The 18,064-nt window shown below is 42.6% G+C and overlaps 1 protein-coding gene across 3 annotated transcripts in view; it reads right to left on the bottom strand.

Annotated features, from left to right (window-relative positions):
* begain (brain-enriched guanylate kinase-associated) overlaps window positions 1-18,064 on the bottom strand; it is a 70,589-nt gene that overhangs the window by 29,573 nt on the left and 22,952 nt on the right. For 2 of the 3 annotated variants that reach the window (XM_082516382.1, XM_082516381.1), the window contains one exon: window positions 1,748-1,909. In XM_082516382.1, the coding sequence (XP_082372508.1) occupies window positions 1,748-1,909 (162 nt within the window). Of the gene's footprint in view, window positions 1-1,747; window positions 1,910-3,868; window positions 4,106-18,064 lie in introns of all 3 variants that reach the window. The other variant, XM_082516383.1, reaches the window with a different exon arrangement.

Raw genomic sequence — 18,064 nt, 5'->3', positions numbered from 1 at the left:
ACTACAGTTCGGAGCCGCGAACCTGTTTTATATACGCGTGGAATAGTTTTCTATATGAAATCACTGCAAAAAGTGCAGCCTTACATAATGTCCACCCTACTATTACTCATTTTATATTAAGATTTAAAAATTTAGTAGGTATTGGTATGGCGAGTAACCTTCAGTAATAGTAATAAATCACACAGCAATAGTACATTTATGCAGTTGTAAAAAGCATGATAATATATTAAGTAATCCAAAGTATTCAGAATACGTTACTCTTATTGAGTAACGTAACGGAATATGTTACAAAATACATTTTGGGGCATGTATTCTGTAATCTGTAGTGGAATATATTTTAAAAGTAACCTTCCCAACACTGTGAATAGGACGGTGTCTATTTTGGGAAACTCAGAGTTGCATCCTTGATTTTTGATGATGTAGTTCTTCTGGCTTCATTTATGTGCCTCTGGCATCCACTGGAGCTGTTCCAAGTAAGGATGTACTGGCAGATTGCTGCAACATCAACAGCACTGTGGGCATTGTACTGGATTGCTGTAGTTAAGAGAGAGCTTACCTTCACCTATGGTCATGAGCACTTGGTAACAACCAAAAGAATGCAATCATAAAGCACTTAAAGCTTTCCCTCTTTATGGTGGCTGAGTTCAGTCTTAGCAAAATGGTAAGGGACTGGATAATCCTGGAGTAAAGTCCCTATTTGTGTTGTTAGGGTATTTGTTTGGAGGTTTTCCAGGTTCTCCCATACCTGCTGAAGAACTCCCATTCCACAGCATCCCAAAGGTACTCTATCGGACTGTTCATTGCATCTAGGTGACTGTGCAAGTCATTTAGATGCAATGAACTCACTGTCATGTTCAAGAAACCAATTTGAGATAATCTGAGCTTTGTGAAATTGTATATTATCCTGCTGGAAGCAGTCATCAGAAGATGGATACACTGTGGTCATAAAGTGGTGGTAATAAAGCTGTGGTGTTTAAATAATGGTTATGAGAATACTGCGGGGGCCCAAAGTGTGCCAGGAAAATATTCCAGACACCATTACCCCACCATCAGCATGAACTGTTGACACAAAGTAGGATGGATCGATGTGTTTATGCTGTTAATGCCAAATTCTAAACCCACTCTTTGAATGTTGCAGTACTCAAGACTCATCAGACTACGCAACACTTTTCCAGTCTTCTGTTGTCCAGTTTTGGTGAGCAGGGTGAATTGCAGTCTCAGTTTCCTGTTGTTGCCTGATAGGAATGGCGCCTTGAGTAGTGTGGTCTTATGCTGCTGTAGCCAATCTGCTTCAGTCTTTAACATTCTTGGTTGTTACTAGTGGTTATTTGAGTTACCCTTGCTTTCCTATCAGTTCAAAGCTATTTGGCCATTTCATTCAGACTTCTGTGAGATGTTCTGAATACCCTGCTTAGCCTGTTGCCACCACCACCTAAGTAAAAAGCAGAAGAGGATGACGGGGTGGTGTTCAAACCACCTGCGAGAAGTCTTTTAAAATACTGGAAAAGACCCAGATAATTGACTGTCAAAGAATTAAAAAGCAACAGAAATGTATAAAAGTGAAAACTGTAAATATGTAGACTCAGTATGATTTATCTAAACCGTATTCATTTTCTCAATAAAACTTGCTTCCTACGTCCCAAAAATTGCCCTTCTTAAGCTAAAACCAGGAAATGAAAGTTGTGCCACAAAATGCATGAATAAAAAGGCAGCCGTCTCATAAAGCCATGCACGCGAGCACACACACCTGCGCAGCTTCTCTGTAAATTTCTCCAGTTCCTCCTGGGCCCGGCGCAGCTCTGTCTCGAGGTACTGCCGAGTGGAGTCAAACTCACTTTCCACCATCTCTAGTTTGTGGGTAGTGTACGACAGGCGCTTACGTAGGTCATCCTTGTGGTCGTGAAATGAGCTGAACAGATAGCAGAGAGCGTTTAGAGAAAAGGAAAGAAGAAGATAAAGTCGCACAATAGTGGTGCACTTTTATTTCTGTCAGTTTGTCAGATTCAACAAGCCAAGCACAGAATGCTAGAGAAAACAGAGACAAGCTGAAAAGGCATTATGTGTTAGTGTGAGAGGGAGGGAAAAGGGTGAAGTGTAGCTGGAGTGTAATTCAGTTTGGGGTCAGAGAGGTCCCAGGCAGGGGATAGCAGGGAGGCCGATGGGGAGGAGTAGATGGATGGAGGAGGACTACTAATCATTTCCCATTCACAAAAGAGGAGTAGAACTGGGAAAGGAGCTCCCATCGGTGTAATGGTGAATTTTTATTACACCCTCCACCCCCTTCACCATCAAATGTGTGAAAGAATAGAAAAAGATTTTTGCCCCTGGACGTGGACCACTGGTGATTCATAGAAGAAGGGGCGAAAATACAGAATGAAACACAACTTTGTGTACGAGAATGCTTTAAAAGAAAGATGGCATGAGAGAGAATGAGAGGCCAAAAGAGCACTGTTTCAACACCATCCCTGTCAACAACACCAGGCAGGAAGAAATACTTTGGTTGTGTGTTTGATGCAGTTTTGCGCATTAACAATGAAAACACACCGACAGGACTGACTGTGGGAATGGATATGGTAGTGGAAGGCTATAAAGATTGGGAGCAGGAGCCATGTGCGCTCTGGGGGATTTAGCATTGTGCCAAACTGATGGATACTTGGCTCATGGAGAAGTTTGATGGCTCGGCCTAACCATCCAGCAGGCGCAATGACAGCATCTTCCAAGTTCACCTCAGTTCTAAGCCTCAAGCTAATCTGACACTAAAGTTGGAGTGTCCATAGTAACTTAGAGGCTATGCCATGTAAAGGGGTGGTGCAATAGGCTAGCCTTCACGTCTGTGTCCTCAGTTGAGAATCTGCATTAATTAAGCCTTTATAAAGTCATAAGAGGTAATCTTATATGCATGGGACCTCATGCTAAGTACTGTGAAAGTTTTTTTTCTTTTCCAGTCTTGATCATATGCTAAACCGAGGTCAGCAAAGGTCTGAGAATTGCATTTTGAGCTGGAGTTAGTAACATGTTTAAAGCCAGTTTAAAATCTTTCAGCACATTTTAAAGGAACTGGTCTAAGACCTCCTGGGTACTTTGTCTTCATGATATTGAGCCCATGATGGAAAGGCCAATCACACTTCTCTTTAATTTCTGTAGACACATTTGGCAAAATACACGACTTTCACCTGGGACAGTGTGGTTTGAATACCATGTCAGCACTCACTTTTGTTGATGCTGTGGTAGACGAAAGTGCTCTAGTCCCCCCCCCCCCTCGCAGTTTTAATCCTCGGACACGGTGTCTGCAGGCTTACTCTGTGTAGGGACGTGAACAAGTGTATTATACAAAATGTGATGCTACCCTTCAAGTATGGAATCAGAGCCAGAATGCTTTTAGCTTATAAACACTAGAGGAACGGTCAAACAGTTCGCCTGCACCTCCAGCAGCTAAACACAGCACTTCTTGCTTGTTTACAAAGAGAGAAACAGAGACGATCGCTGGATAGTTTATTTTATCTGTTCAATATCCCGATGCAGGTTTGCCCTCCTAAGTGATTTTGCAACACACTCTTTACACCAGCTTCAAGTAATGTTGTTAAAAAAATACATGGCAAGGAGCCCCAAACCTTTTGCTGGTGTCCTCTGTTTTTGGTCCAAAGCAGAGCGCCATTAAACTAGATTTAAATGTCAGCCAACACATGAAGGAATGTGATGATGAGCGATGGCAATGAATAGATACAACGCTATGTTTTTAATGGCTTTTTAATGGTTATAACCTCCCAATGAGAATCCATTTCCACCAGTTAAAATGAATGAAATGGATTCATCAATGATGCGGTCGATGTTTAAATTCTGAATAACTCTGCTGACTGACTCGTCTTACCTCCTTTTTTGATGTTTGCAACCGTTTCTCTGGGTTTTGAGAGCAGTTTTGCCAATATATATCTTTTTCATATTTTTCTCTGTGCTCCGGCTCTCATGTGTGTGTAGTTGGTGCTGCTTCTGCTGCTCCTGGTCGTCTGAATGCTGAAGCCAAGTTTGAACTATAACCGCAAACCGACAGTCAAAGCTTTAAGTCTTGCCTGGGGAGGCAGATAGCAGTTGGCTATCTGTGATGACCCTGGCAAAAGAGCAGAGAAAAACAGCTTTGAAGTCCCACAGATTTAGCAGCACATTTAGTTGCGTTAACTCCAGAGAGAAACAGAGATTTTATGCGTGTTCAGAAAATGAGCTTGTTTGGTACGAGAGAGAGAGCAGAGCTGACGGATCAATGAGATAAGTTCGATAGCAAGGAAACTTGAAAAATATTGAGAAGTGTGATTTATTGCACCTCCAGTTTAACTTTCATTACACAATCAGCGCACAAAGCTCTTTGTGATGTATGCTATCATTTCACAAGCCAAAAAACATATATGCATCATGTGAATTTCTAAAAATAATACTAAAACCAACACTAGTTAAAGAAAACTGCAACACTGAATTACATCATTTTAGCTGCATGTTCGTCCTTTGCTTCCTTCTCGCTCTTGTTGTCAACAATTAAATGCAGTCAATACAAAGAGACGCTAAGTTATTGACTAGCTGAACGCAAAAGGTTATTCCCCAATAAATCAGGGTTATGATGAATGCGTGTGTGTTTCTACTTCCATCGCTCATCATCGCTCTGCGTTGCTGGGGCTTGAACTCGAGTCTGCTGCGCTGTAAGAACTTAATAACCTGCCACTGGCAAGCATGAAATGTCAAAATAAACCTTTCAAGGTGTGAGCATATCTCTCTTTATGCAGCTGTGTTTGGTGAGACCTGCTGATATTACTCCAGCTGCACATACACAATAACAAAATATAAAAATGCTGCTACTAAAGGAAGCTCCATTAAAAGTAAACTACAGCCTATTTTCTAAAGTCGATTATTTAGTTATGCATATCTTTCGGTGCTCTGTTCAGCAACAGCAACCCTGCTTACTTTTCAAGATTCAACACATCACTTAGTCCACATCTTTAAATTTCTTCATTTTTTATTACATTTATTCTTGTGATTTTACAAAAGAAATGTTTGAAAAAGAAACAATGTAGTAGAAATAACTGGGAGCCTAAAATATAATCAGATTTAACACAAATCCCATTACTATGCAATGCACAGTAACATTATGATGCTGACGTCTCTTTTTTCCCATAACACCTGCAGTGACCTACAAGCCATTTTTAAATTCTAAAATGAATTTAATAAACAAACAAACTGGCATTTAACTGTAGCTTTTCTTACCTATCACACAGTACTGTGCAAAAGTCTTGAGCCACGCATCATTTCTTTATATTTTGCTAGGGAAATGGGTGCAGGAATTTACTGAAACGTGTGCAGAGTGGCAAAAACCACTGGCTGAAATGCCAACTCCTCCAAACATTCAGACAATAATTTGGATTGACTGATTTTCCGTCCAGTTCTTGAGTAATTTTGCATAACTCGGCCTTTCCTCGCTGTTTTCCTTTTTTAATAATGGCTTTTTAAAATAAATTTCTGAATTCAACGAACAGTACGAGGATCAGCTGCAGGGCCAGATGCATTTCTCAGGTCCTTGTCTGATCAGGGCAGATAGTTTTTTAGGCCTGGCACTTCTTTTATGCACCCAGTTAAGGACCCCGTGCACACCATACTGAGATATGGCAATATTTCAGCTAATAGGCCTTTGAAGCACTTTGTGAGTGCAAAAATACAATTAAATTACTATCAAATTGGTGTTCTGGTGATCTTAATCTAGATTCAACTGAAGAAATTTGGAACACATTATGCAACAGACTGCTGTGAACAAAGTGCTTTAAGATATAATTTGAAATGGGTTCTTTGTTGTCTTTCACGTGTAGACACAACCTTGATTCTTCTCTTGTTTTCGAGCCCTTTGTTATGTTTGAATGCCTTATAGCCCCTTAACGATGCCCTACCATAATCAAATCAAATCAAATCACTTTTTATTGTCACATCACATGTGCAGGCACACTGGCACAGCACATGCGAGTGAAATTCTTGTGTGCGAGCCCCACAAGCAACAGAGATGTGCAAACACAACAACACAAATGAGCAAAATACAAGAATGGCCAACCTGAAACTAATAAATATATGTACAATATATAATAGTGTATGCATTTCTGGATGTGTATACTAAATATTTTCCTACGTGTGTGTGTGTGTGTGTGTGTGTGTGTGTGTGTGTGTGTGTGTACACATTTTACAAATTAAATAGTAAAAAAAAAAATAATAAAAAAAATAAAATAAAAAATAATAATAATAAAATATATAAAATATACAGAGTTGAATATGTGCAAAACAAGTGGCATTTATATACAGTGTGGAGTGCATAATGTTGAAGTTCCAGTAGTGAAGCTGAGGTGTCTATGACGTGTTCAGCAGTCTGATGGCCTGATGGAAAAAGCTGTCTCTCAGTCTGCTGGTACGGGACCGGATGCTGCAGAACCTCCTTCCTGATGGAAGCAGTCTGAACAGTTTATGGCTGGGGTGACTGGAGTCCTTGATGATCCTCCCCGCTTTCCTCAGGCAGCGCTTCCTGTAGATGTCTTGGAGGGAGGGAAGCTCACCTCCAATTATCCGTTCAGAGCATCGCACTACTCGCTGGAGAGCTTTGCAGTTGTAGGCGGTGCTGTTGCCATACCAGGTGGTGATGCATCCAGTGAGGATGCTCTCAATGGCACAGTGATAGAAGGTCCTGAGGATGCGGGGGCTCATGCCGAATCTTTTCAGTCTCCTGAGAAAAAAGAGGCGCTGCTGTGCCTTCTTCACTGTTTTGTTTGTGTGTACTGACCACGTAAGATCCTCAGCCAGATGTACACCAAGGAACCGGAAGCTGCTCACTCTCTCCACAGCAGCGCCGTTGATGGTGATGGGGGTGTGTACTTCTCTGCACCTCCGGAAGTCCACTATCAACTCCTTTGTCTTTGCGACGTTGAGGGTGAGATGGTTGTCTTGACACCAGTGGGTCAGGGCGCTGACCTCCTCCCTGTAAGCTGTCTCATCACCATTGGTGATAAGACCCACCACTGTAGTGTCGTCCGCAAACTTCACAATGATGTTGGAGTTGTTAGTGGCCGTGCAGTCGTAGGTGTAGAGTGAGTACAGGAGAGGGCTCAGTACACACCCCTGTGGAGCACCAGTGTTCAGTGTGATGGGGGATGAGGTGATGCTGCCCAGTCTGACCACTTGGCGTCTGTCAGACAGGAAGTTAAGGATCCAGCTGCAGAGGGAGCTGCTCAGTCCTAGATCCTGCAGTTTCCTGTCCAGCTTCGAGGGAACGATGGTATTGAATGCTGAGCTGTAATCTACAAACAGCATTCTCACATACGTGTCTCTCTATAATTATAATAATTTATATAATTAATATCACCATTTGTAACCAGAGTGCCAACCTCACAGTGAGTCTATATATTTCCCTTTTAAACCAAAAATGTCCCATACTTAAGAGCCATTCATGAATAAAGACAAAAATAATGACACCAGCACAACTTATTTCAGTACACACAGAATGGTAAGGTAGCACTCTTACGACAAACTGGATTGAATGTTTTGTCACCAATTCTAATGGTACCATGACTTAAGCTATTAATTTTAATCCCTGTTTAGTAATGGCTCAGGAAACAATGGCGGTTTCTGGAAACACTGTTAATACGGCTGCTAGAGCCATTTTCTTATCTGCAATGCACAGAGGGAGAGAGACAGAAGACAGAAATAGTTGCTGAATTTGTAAGTAAGTGCGGCTGTGTAGAATCTGTCCTGACATACACAAATGCACCTACACATGCTCCTCCCTGAAGTGTGTACAAGGTACTGTACCCTTGCTGTATCGTATCACGTCCCCCATGGGGATAAGCTGCAGATCTTGGTGCCTCTGGTGTTGTTTGGTAAGGTAAACACTATCCACATGAAGAAACAAATCTAAGTCCTCAGAGCACCTTGTCATAGGCTTACTGCTGTTTTCACACTTTCACAACTCCAAAAAGCACTGATATGTAAATCAAACACAGTCTACATTTTTCCAGCCTTGCCACATAAGTATTAAGTGAGCTCTATAGTGTGGATGGAAACACAAGTAAACCCTGTTTACCTGAAATACTTTCCCAGACTGCTGCAACTTGTCACAATCATCAGACAATGCACACTACAGGGAGTACAACAAATGGTTGTTGTAATGCTGCAGACTATAACCTACTTCAGGCAGACATCTTCCACCTACTCTGACTCTCTACTTTTTCTCCTTAATGAGAATGGCTCGGCTAGCAGTTTAATCCAGAAAAACAACCTAATGCAAAACCAGTAAAAGGTCACAACCAGCCAGCATCCATCTTGGATTCACAACAGAGAGGCCTAATAATGCTTGCGGGTTGATTTACTTGTAATGAGCCACAGGAGTTGAGTGAGGTAGAGCTACTGCCTGCCACATATACTATTCACAGGGAGCAAATAAAGGCATTAAACTTTCATGGTCACAGTGCCATCTCTCCTGAAGTCTAATGTTAAATCTAACCCTTCATTTTATAGCTTGAAATGGGTCTTTGTTGTTAATTTTGTTGCTCAATGATGATACCAGGCAAACAGCTTAGCTATATTAAACCTTTTAATGAAGTCCTCCTAATAACAGAGTTTTTTGTCACTGCTTTCTAGAATCAGAAAAAATGTCACTGCTTTATTAGCAGCTGCAGAAATAATTGTTTATTATCACATACTGGTTAAAAAAAATAAAGACTGTCTATATTTTTCTTCATTAATTTGCTAGTCATGCTTGGGGACATCATATTTGAAGAATGATTGTATAGTACATAATGTATGGATAAGAATTTACTGAAATGGCAGATTCATCTATTAAAAAGCTTTCCCTATTATGTTATTACATAAATCGATCATCCTAAACATTAAAACCAGGGTGACTTGAATGCCACTGATCATGGCATTACTATGTAATGATTCAAAAATTTGGAATCCTCAAATACTTCTTAGAAATACTGTTGCAAATCAAGGATGCTCCCATTGCACTGGAGATTCCCCCGTTCAGTTTTATGGAAAATGCAACACAAAACTGGTCAGGAATGGCCTCAAATTACTGAGACGGCAATTTATCCCAGCTTTTGCTGGATGCACATGAGCCCCCAAGGGATCCATTGCCACATGACGCAACAGCTCTCCCCAAGAGGTTCCATGTCTGTGCTCCACAGGCCACTGTTAGATAAATGGTGTATGCTGTTAACTGTGCTGCTATTTTTTCCAGTGGTTACAACTGCACCACATTCTTATGGATAAAAATTTTATTAATATTGCCTTTTTTGCTTAAAAATGCCTTACATAAATATATGGTTAATAATTCTGGTAGGATGGTTCCAACAATAAAACACAAGCTGTAAAAAATAAAAAAACGTCTAACCAACAACTGCTCCGCCCAGAGGTATTAGATTCAAACAGACCAAACAGAAGATGAAGTGTTGATAATTAGAAACCTTTCTTCAAGTATTTTTTCCCACTGGTATTACGTACCACATCGGTTGAGGCTTAACTCGACAAGCGCGAGTTGTGCATTTCCTCTGATGCAAGACTCCAGAAATATGGCAGTCTCTTGTGCATGCTCCACTACCAGCGGCCAGAAAAACAGCTCTGTGGATTAAGCCACCGGAGCAATGTTGATGATGACTAGTCAACATAATTTGCTGCCTGAAGACAAGAACTGCAACGGAGGAGTAATCCACATACTGTTTGTCGCCTCTTAATTTCTATCTACATATCAAAAGGGACTTAACCTTAAGTGGGTAACAACTTTGATAAAAGCTTCCAGTTACAGTTTCATTTAGGCAACTAAAATCTAAGAGGTGAACTAAATTATACAGAAATGTTGATGGGAGCACACTAATTAATTGCACTTTTGACTGCAGTATAATCTAGGACCTGTTAAAAGTACAAACACCTGATATTGCAGTTGGAAGTAATGTCAAGCATAGTTCAAGGCTGCAGAGCTAATACCTTTTTTCTACAGTACAAGCTCCTGAGGATAAATTAACTGATAACAAATAGGTTCCCTTGCTGTGTTATGACTCATCAAATTTTCTCAAGCTCCTTTACAGGTCCTTGGCCCTTTAAATGGTATATCAGTCATACCAATAAAGTTTTATTTGCGGGAGTCAACGTTTGTGAATGTACACCTAACGAGCTTCAGAGGAAGCAAGCTTTCGATTCTGACTATTTGAAGGGAGATTTCACATAATCCCTGATCTGATCACATCAGGGGGCCACAGCATGAGTAACTGGAGACATTCATTCCCACATAACTGGTGTGTTTGTATGTGTTGTGTAGTTCAGTGCTGGTGTGGGAAACTGTTCTTTAGTGCATTTGTGGTTAAGATTACATGAATGATCGTTCAATTATCGTCACATGATTAGTGCTTTCATTTTCTCAGTTTCCCAATAAATATGTCAATACCAACTCACTGAACCAATCAGTGTCTTTAAACTAAGTGGCATAAAAATCATTTTGCCTCAGTGTAGGATCATCACGCATCAGAGAGATTTCAAGGTGATGTACAAAGAGTTATTTACAACCCCACTTTTAATTTGCTCCTGCCAAACTACACTCCTCATAATCCAATCTACATTTACTTTGCTATTGTGCAATATAACTTTTTATTAACTTAACCACCACCTTGCACACAGGAAAGCATGACTGCTCTAACCTGAGCAAAGCTAAGCAGCAGGTTAGGGTCAGTTTACAGACAGCAAAATTTGATATTATAAGGTTAAAGAGACAGTATAGCTTGAGTTGCACTGGGATCTCCTGCAGCTCATATAAGTTTATGGTGATATTAAATTGCTTCTCTAATTTTTTCTTTTTGCTATTTGACCCCAAGATGATTGATAAAAAACTATGTAAGCTGGGGAGTGTCTTCACTGAAGGTTATGGTAAGAAAAAGGTTGAGTGGGTTAGGGTTAGGGTGGTGATAAAAATATATCTCCTTTCTGACTTTCAGTTTAATATCTTGATATAGTCTAACAACAGTAAAATTAGAAACTGACTTTCACTCCTATGACAACAGAATTTTGAGAGGGATTATTTTTCGGCTTTGTCTTGTGTCACCACGAGTGGCATGTAGTGACTTTCACAGAAAGGTGAGTAGAGACGATAATGGTTAAATTGGGCCATAATAAAACACAGATACAGTCTCGTGCATCTTTCTGCACTCCTTCCTGAAGAACTGTTTAATGTCATTATTTGTACATCATCAGTATATTTACTATTAGCTGACAATGATGAATAGGGTACTTAAGAGTACTTATTCTGCAGAAAAATGTTCCCCATCAGTGTTGAAGGGATTAAAACTACTGCTGTAGATATTTAAGTTGGGATCATTTTAAATACTTTGTAATCTCTTTCATTTAAAGTAATATGACATATTCTAAAAAAATGTGAGGAGTGAGGACCCCATTCCTGAAAAAACAGCTGTTAACCGAGTTTAGAAAAACAGGTTTATACCTTAATATATATATATATATATATATATATATATATATATATATATATATATATATATATATAAAAACACCCAGCACGCCCCTGCGGGCGGTTTATCCTTCAAGCTCGGGTCCTCTACCAGAGGCCTGGGAGCTTGAGGGTCCTGCGCAGTATCTTAGCTGTTCCCAGGACTGCGCTCTTCTGGACAGAGATCTCCGATGTTATTCCCGGGATCTGCTGGAGCCACTCGCCTAGCTTGGGAGTCACCGCACCTAGTGCTCCAATTACCACGGGGACCACCGTTACCTTCACCCTCCACATCCTCTCGAGCTCTTCTCTGAGCCCTTGGTATTTCTCCAGCTTCTCGTGTTCCTTCTTCCTGATATTGCTGTCATTCAGAACCGCTACATCGATCACTACGGCCGTCTGCTTCTGTTTGTCTACCACCACTATGTCCGGTTGGTTAGCCACCACCATTTTGTCCGTCTGTATCTGGAAGTCCCACAGGATCTTAGCTCGGTCATTCTCTACCACCCTTGGGGGCATCTCCCATTTTGACCTCGGGACTTCCAGGTTATACTCGGCACAGATGTTCCTGTACACTATGCCGGCCACTTGGTTATGGCGTTCCATGTATGCCTTGCCTGCTAGCATCTTGCACCCTGCTGTTATGTGCTATGGATTGTCTCTCGGGCATCTTTACACAGCCTGCACCTGGGGTCTTGCCTGGTGTGATAGACCCCAGACTCTGTGGATCTTGTGCTCAGAGCTTGTTCTTGTGCTGCCATGATTAGTGCCTCTGTGCTGTCTTTTAGTCCAGCTTTCTTGTCTTTATGTCAGTGGCTTCTATCTCCTCCTTTGGCCAGCCTATTACCCCAGCAGGGTACCTGATCACGGGCAGGGCGTACGCGTTGATGGCCCGGATCTTGTTCTTACCATTCAGCTGACTCCTCAGGACTTGCCTGACCCTCTGCAGGTACTTGGTGGTTGCAGCTTTTCTAGCGGCCTCTTCATGGTTCCCATTCGCCTGCAGGATCCCCAGGTACTTGTAACTGTCCTCTATGTCTGCAATGTTGCCTTCTGGTAGTTCAATCCCTTCAGTTCTGACTACCTTCCCTCTCTTTGTTACCATCCGACTACACTTCTCCAGTCCGAATGACATTCCAATGTCATTGCTGTATAGCCTGGTAGTGTGGATCAGTGAATCGATGTCTCGTTCACTCTTGGCATACAGCTTGATGTCATCCATGTACAGGAGGTGGCTGACAAATTTTTATATTTATTTATATATATATATATATATATATATATATATATATAAAAAGCTGGATAGCGTAGTGGTTAAACTACACGCCTTTGGAACAGAGGATCGCAAGTTCGATTCCTGCCTGGGGCGTCTGTATCCAGTAAGGGTCCTAAGGCTAGACCCCCTATGCTAAGCAAGCCTACCGCAGACATGAGCGAGACAGATAAATATGAAGGCATGCCGGCTCGGACGTCGCCCGGATCAACAAGGTCCGCGTCAGGTGTTGAGGAACCAGGGCACCCTGACGAAAAGTGGGCTACTGGAACAAGAAGGCATCGGTGGGCAAGGGACGAAAACAGGGCGTTGTTGGAATGCTACTACGCAAGTAACCCCGGCGGAAGGGGCTACATGAATAGGATGAGGGACCTATGGATTCTTCGATACCCAACATCCACAATGACGGCGAAACAACTAGTAGCTCAGTGTTCCAACATTCGAAAGAAGGGACTGCTCTCACAGCTAGAGATTGACGAGGTACAACACAAATGCTACGGCAAGGAGGAGTCACCCCCACCCGAGATTGGGTACATAGCCCCAAGTGTGATAGGAGAAGGATCGTTGAGTGCGGGAGGAACTGACCTGAAAAATAAGATCATGGCCAAGCTTGAAACCTGGATCCCCCGTAGCCGGTTACCAAGATTACGTGAAGTACCCTCAGAAGGTCTGCTAGATGATGTTAATGCAGCACTACGGGCAATACCTACAACCACGATTACCGACACTAACAAGCTGATCTACAATACGGCAGCAGTGATCAGTGAGATGCTTGGCTACAAGTTGAACAGCCACAAGGGGCAGTACCCTCCATGGAGAAGGAGGCTAGAGGACAAGATCAAAGTAGCACGGAGAGAGGTTAGCCAACTAACGGAGTTGCAGAAAGGTGCGACGAATAAGGTGCCTAAGAAGTACAGCAAGCTGTCCATACCTGAGGCCTTGGAAACTGCCAAGCAAAGACTCACAGCCTTGGCCAGCCGCTTGAGGAGGTACACCAGAGAGATAGAAGGCAGGAGAATAAACCAGCTGTTCTCCACAGAACCAGCAAAGGTGTACTCTCAGTGGCAAGAGAACAGCACCACCAAGGCTGGAGACGGAGCAATACTGGAAGAGCATATGGGAGAAGGACGCAACCCATAACGGCAATGCTCAGTGGCTAGAGGATCTGAGGGCAGACCACAGCGACCTCCCTGAACAGGGTCCAGTAACCATCACAGTGGCAGACATCCAAGAAAGGGTCTCCAGTATGAAGAGTTGGACAGCACCAGGGCCCGACATGGTTCACGCCTACTGGCTGAAGAAGCTAACTGCACTCCACGAGCGTCTGGCAGCACAAATGAACCAGCTGCTAGTTAACGAGAGACACCCGGAATGGCTAACTGAAGGCCGGACGGTCCTGATCCCCAAGGACCCCAAGAAGGGACCGGTCCCCTCCAACTACCGACCAATAACCTGCCTCAGTACTACATGGAAGCTCCTGTCAGGCATCATATCGGCTAAGATGAACAGGCACATGGGTCAATACATGAGCGGGACACAGAAAGGAATTGGCAAGAATACCAGAGGCGCAAAACACCAGCTACTGGTAGACAGAACAATCAGCCGAGACTGCAAGACCAGACTGACCAACCTGTGCACTGCCTGGATTGATTACAAGAAGGCCTATGACTCAATGCCCCACAGCTGGATACTGGAATGCCTAGAATTGTACAAGATCAATGGGACCCTAAGAGCCTTCATCAGGAACTCAATGGGGATGTGGCGTACAACACTAGAGGCCAACTCCAAGCCCATAGCACAAGTCACCATCAAGTGCGGGATCTACCAAGGAGATGCTCTGTCCCCACTGCTGTTCTGCATAGGCCTGAACCCCCTCAGTGAGATCATTAACAAGACTGGCTACGGATACCGACTACGGAACGGAGCAGTTGTCAGCCACCTCCTGTACATGGATGACATCAAGCTGTATGCCAAGAGTGAACGAGACATTGATTCACTGATCCACACTACCAGGCTATACAGCAATGACATTGGAATGTCGTTCGGACTGGAGAAGTGTAGTCGGATGGTAACAAAGAGAGGGAAGGTAGTCAGAACTGAGGGGATTGAACTACCAGAAGGCAACATTGCAGACATAGAGGACAGTTACAAGTACTTGGGGATCCCGCAGGCGAATGGGAACCATGAAGAGGCCGCTAGAAAAGCTGCAACCACCAAGTACCTGCAGAGGGTCAGGCAAGTCCTGAGGAGTCAGCTGAATGGTAAGAACAAGATCCGGGCCATCAACACGTACGCCCTGCCCGTGATCAGGTACCCTGCTGGGGTAATAGGCTGGCCAAAGGAGGAGATAGAAGCCACTGACATAAAGACAAGAAAGCTCCTTACCATGCATGGAGGGTTTCACCCCAAGTCCAGCACCCTGAGGCTGTACGCTAAGCGGAAGGAAGGGGGCCGGGGACTGGTGAGTGTCAGCACCACAGTCCAGGATGAGACAACGAACATCCAAGAATACATTGGGAAGATGGCCCCAACTGACCGAGTGCTCAGTGAATACCTCAGGCAGCAGAAACCCAAGAAAGAGGAGGGAGACGAGGAACCATCATGGAAGGACAGAGCCCTGCACGGTATGTACCACCGGCAGATAGAGGAGGTGGCTGATATCCAGAAATCCTACCAGTGGCTGGACAAAGCTGGACTGAAAGACAGCACAGAGGCACTAATCATGGCAGCACAAGAACAAGCTCTGAGCACAAGATCCATAGAGGCTGGGGTCTATCACACCAGGCAAGACCCCAGGTGCAGGCTGTGTAAAGATGCCCCAGAGACAATCCAGCACATAACAGCAGGGTGCAAGATGCTAGCAGGCAAGGCATACATGGAACGCCATAACCAAGTGGCCGGCATAGTGTACAGGAACATCTGTGCGGAGTATAACCTGGAAGTCCCGAGGTCAAAATGGGAGATGCCCCCAAGGGTGGTGGAGAATGACCGAGCTAAGATCCTGTGGGACTTCCAGATACAGACGGACAAAATGGTGGTGGCTAACCAACCGGACATAGTGGTGGTAGACAAACAGAAGAAGACGGCCGTAGTGATCGATGTAGCGGTTCCCAATGACAGCAATATCAGGAAGAAGGAACACGAGAAGCTGGAGAAATACCAAGGGCTCAGAGAAGAGCTCGAGAGGATGTGGAGGGTGAAGGTAACGGTGGTCCCCGTGGTAATCGGAGCACTAGGTGCGGTGACTCCCAAGATAGGCGAGTGGCTCCAGCAGATCCCGGGAACAACATCGGAGATCTCTGTCCAGAAGAGCGCAGTCCTGGGAACAGCTAAGATACTGCGCAGGACCCTCAAGCTCCCAGGCCTCTGGTAGAGGACCCGAGCTTGAAGGATAAACCGCCCGCAGGGGCGTGCTGGGTGTTTTTTATATATATATATATATATATATATATATATATATATATAATTATACCTTAATTTACAAAACAATATTAGATATTAAATAATATTGTATAAATAAAATCACAGCTGAAATAAAAAGCTTGTGCACCGTGTGACATATTTACCTGTCAACATGTGCATAGACAATAAAAAGATGAATGAAAAATAAAAATGATCTCTTAGCAACATTGTTTAAACATTGTTTGGTCATTTGAGATGTTACTTTGTTGGAGTCTGCACCTGTTCACATTGCCTGTTTTAATAAACTGGACATGGCAGAAAATGACATCCACTCTCCATTATCATCAAGGCTGATGTACTAAAGAAGTTATTAAAAAATATTAACAATACACTCCAGCTCGATTTCAACGATACTGTTGTAAAGTGGGGGTTAATCCTGCTTCCAGAGACAATAATTGACTGCGGCCTAAAAACAGCAATGATGTAAAGGATGGATGTAAGCAGGCATGAGAGGATCTTTATGATAGAATACTTTGAGATGAAATCACTTTCAGTTTCAGTTCTCCAGGCAAGCACTGCTCCCCTTACTTGCCCTGATGGAATGCCATTGCATTATACTGCAGCTATTTCAATATGGAAACGACTTCTAACTAAATAAAATATAAATTAAAATGATTCAGAGCTGTCAGACTTTTTTTTAGGAGCCTTACAAAAAAACCCTATAAATATTCCTACTGAGTGTCAAAGTTGATTTCTGCAGCATCTTATTTCATTTGCATCAGGCTGGTGACTGTGATATTTTGTTAGAATTTTGGCATATAGAAATTTTGAGCATGAATGTTATTTGCATGGTTTGTACCCTTTGCAAATGATGGAGCAGCTGTGATTGGCTGATAGAGAGGACCGCCCTCACTCCTGTGTGGAAAGACCAACCCTAATCTGATCATCAGTCACTGCATTAGCAGTTAGAACCTGGAGTCAACAAGGCTGGAAAACACACAGAGAAGATCATTTTCACATATTCACTAACTCTCAAATTGATAATCTCAATAAATGGAACAAGACGTTTCCTTCCCTGTTTGGAGATTAACAGATATGAGTAAAAGACAGGTGACGTGCTGAACACAATGCAGCAGAAAAGCAGAAAATGGTCATCATGCTAAAGTTATCAAAGCAAACAGTTTTCTAAACTGTGGTTTAGAAATCTACTGTGGTGGATTATTTATTCATTTTTTTTAAACTAACAGCATTTTTTACTGTTGCAGTTTGATATTATTTCTTACTGGAGTTAAATGGTACAACTAGCCAAACAGCGCAAAGTCGAAGGAAGATTTAACTCTGTCATTTTTTATTTCAAATTTTATTTATATATCATCAAATGACAACAGCAGTCATCTCAAGGCAGGTGGAGACCCTATAATAATACATAGAAAATCAAATCAAAAAATCTCATTTCCAATTAAATTCACAGCAATTGTTTCAACCCCAACTTTCAGGTATTGTTGTGCCTGTTTTTTTCCAGTCATGTTTTGAACAGATCCAAGTCTTTCTCATAGTGACCACCAGTTTCATAATTTTTGTGCTTCTCAACAGTTCTATAAAAGCTCAGCAATTAATATCAAAGCTAAAAATATAGTCTAAGGGAGAAGTTTTCTGGAAAGGCTGCATGCCCTAGAGAGGCTTTAAATCAAAATTCCTCCTCTATTCACCGGCTTTCATGAATTCATCTGAGTGCTACTTTTCTCCTGGTTTAATCTGTGAAGACTGAAAATGAGAATAGATTTACATACAACAGAGAGGATTTGAAGCCTGGACAATGTGCAAAAGGTAGAGCAGAGGCACTTGCAGTAACACAGAGGTAGGCACAGTATAACACACTGCACTTA

This window comes from Aulonocara stuartgranti, assembly GCF_965226115.1.
Source record: "Aulonocara stuartgranti genome assembly, chromosome: 19".
NCBI classification, from domain to species: domain Eukaryota; kingdom Metazoa; phylum Chordata; class Actinopteri; order Cichliformes; family Cichlidae; genus Aulonocara; species Aulonocara stuartgranti.
This window is presented reverse-complemented; position numbering and strand designations above follow the sequence as displayed.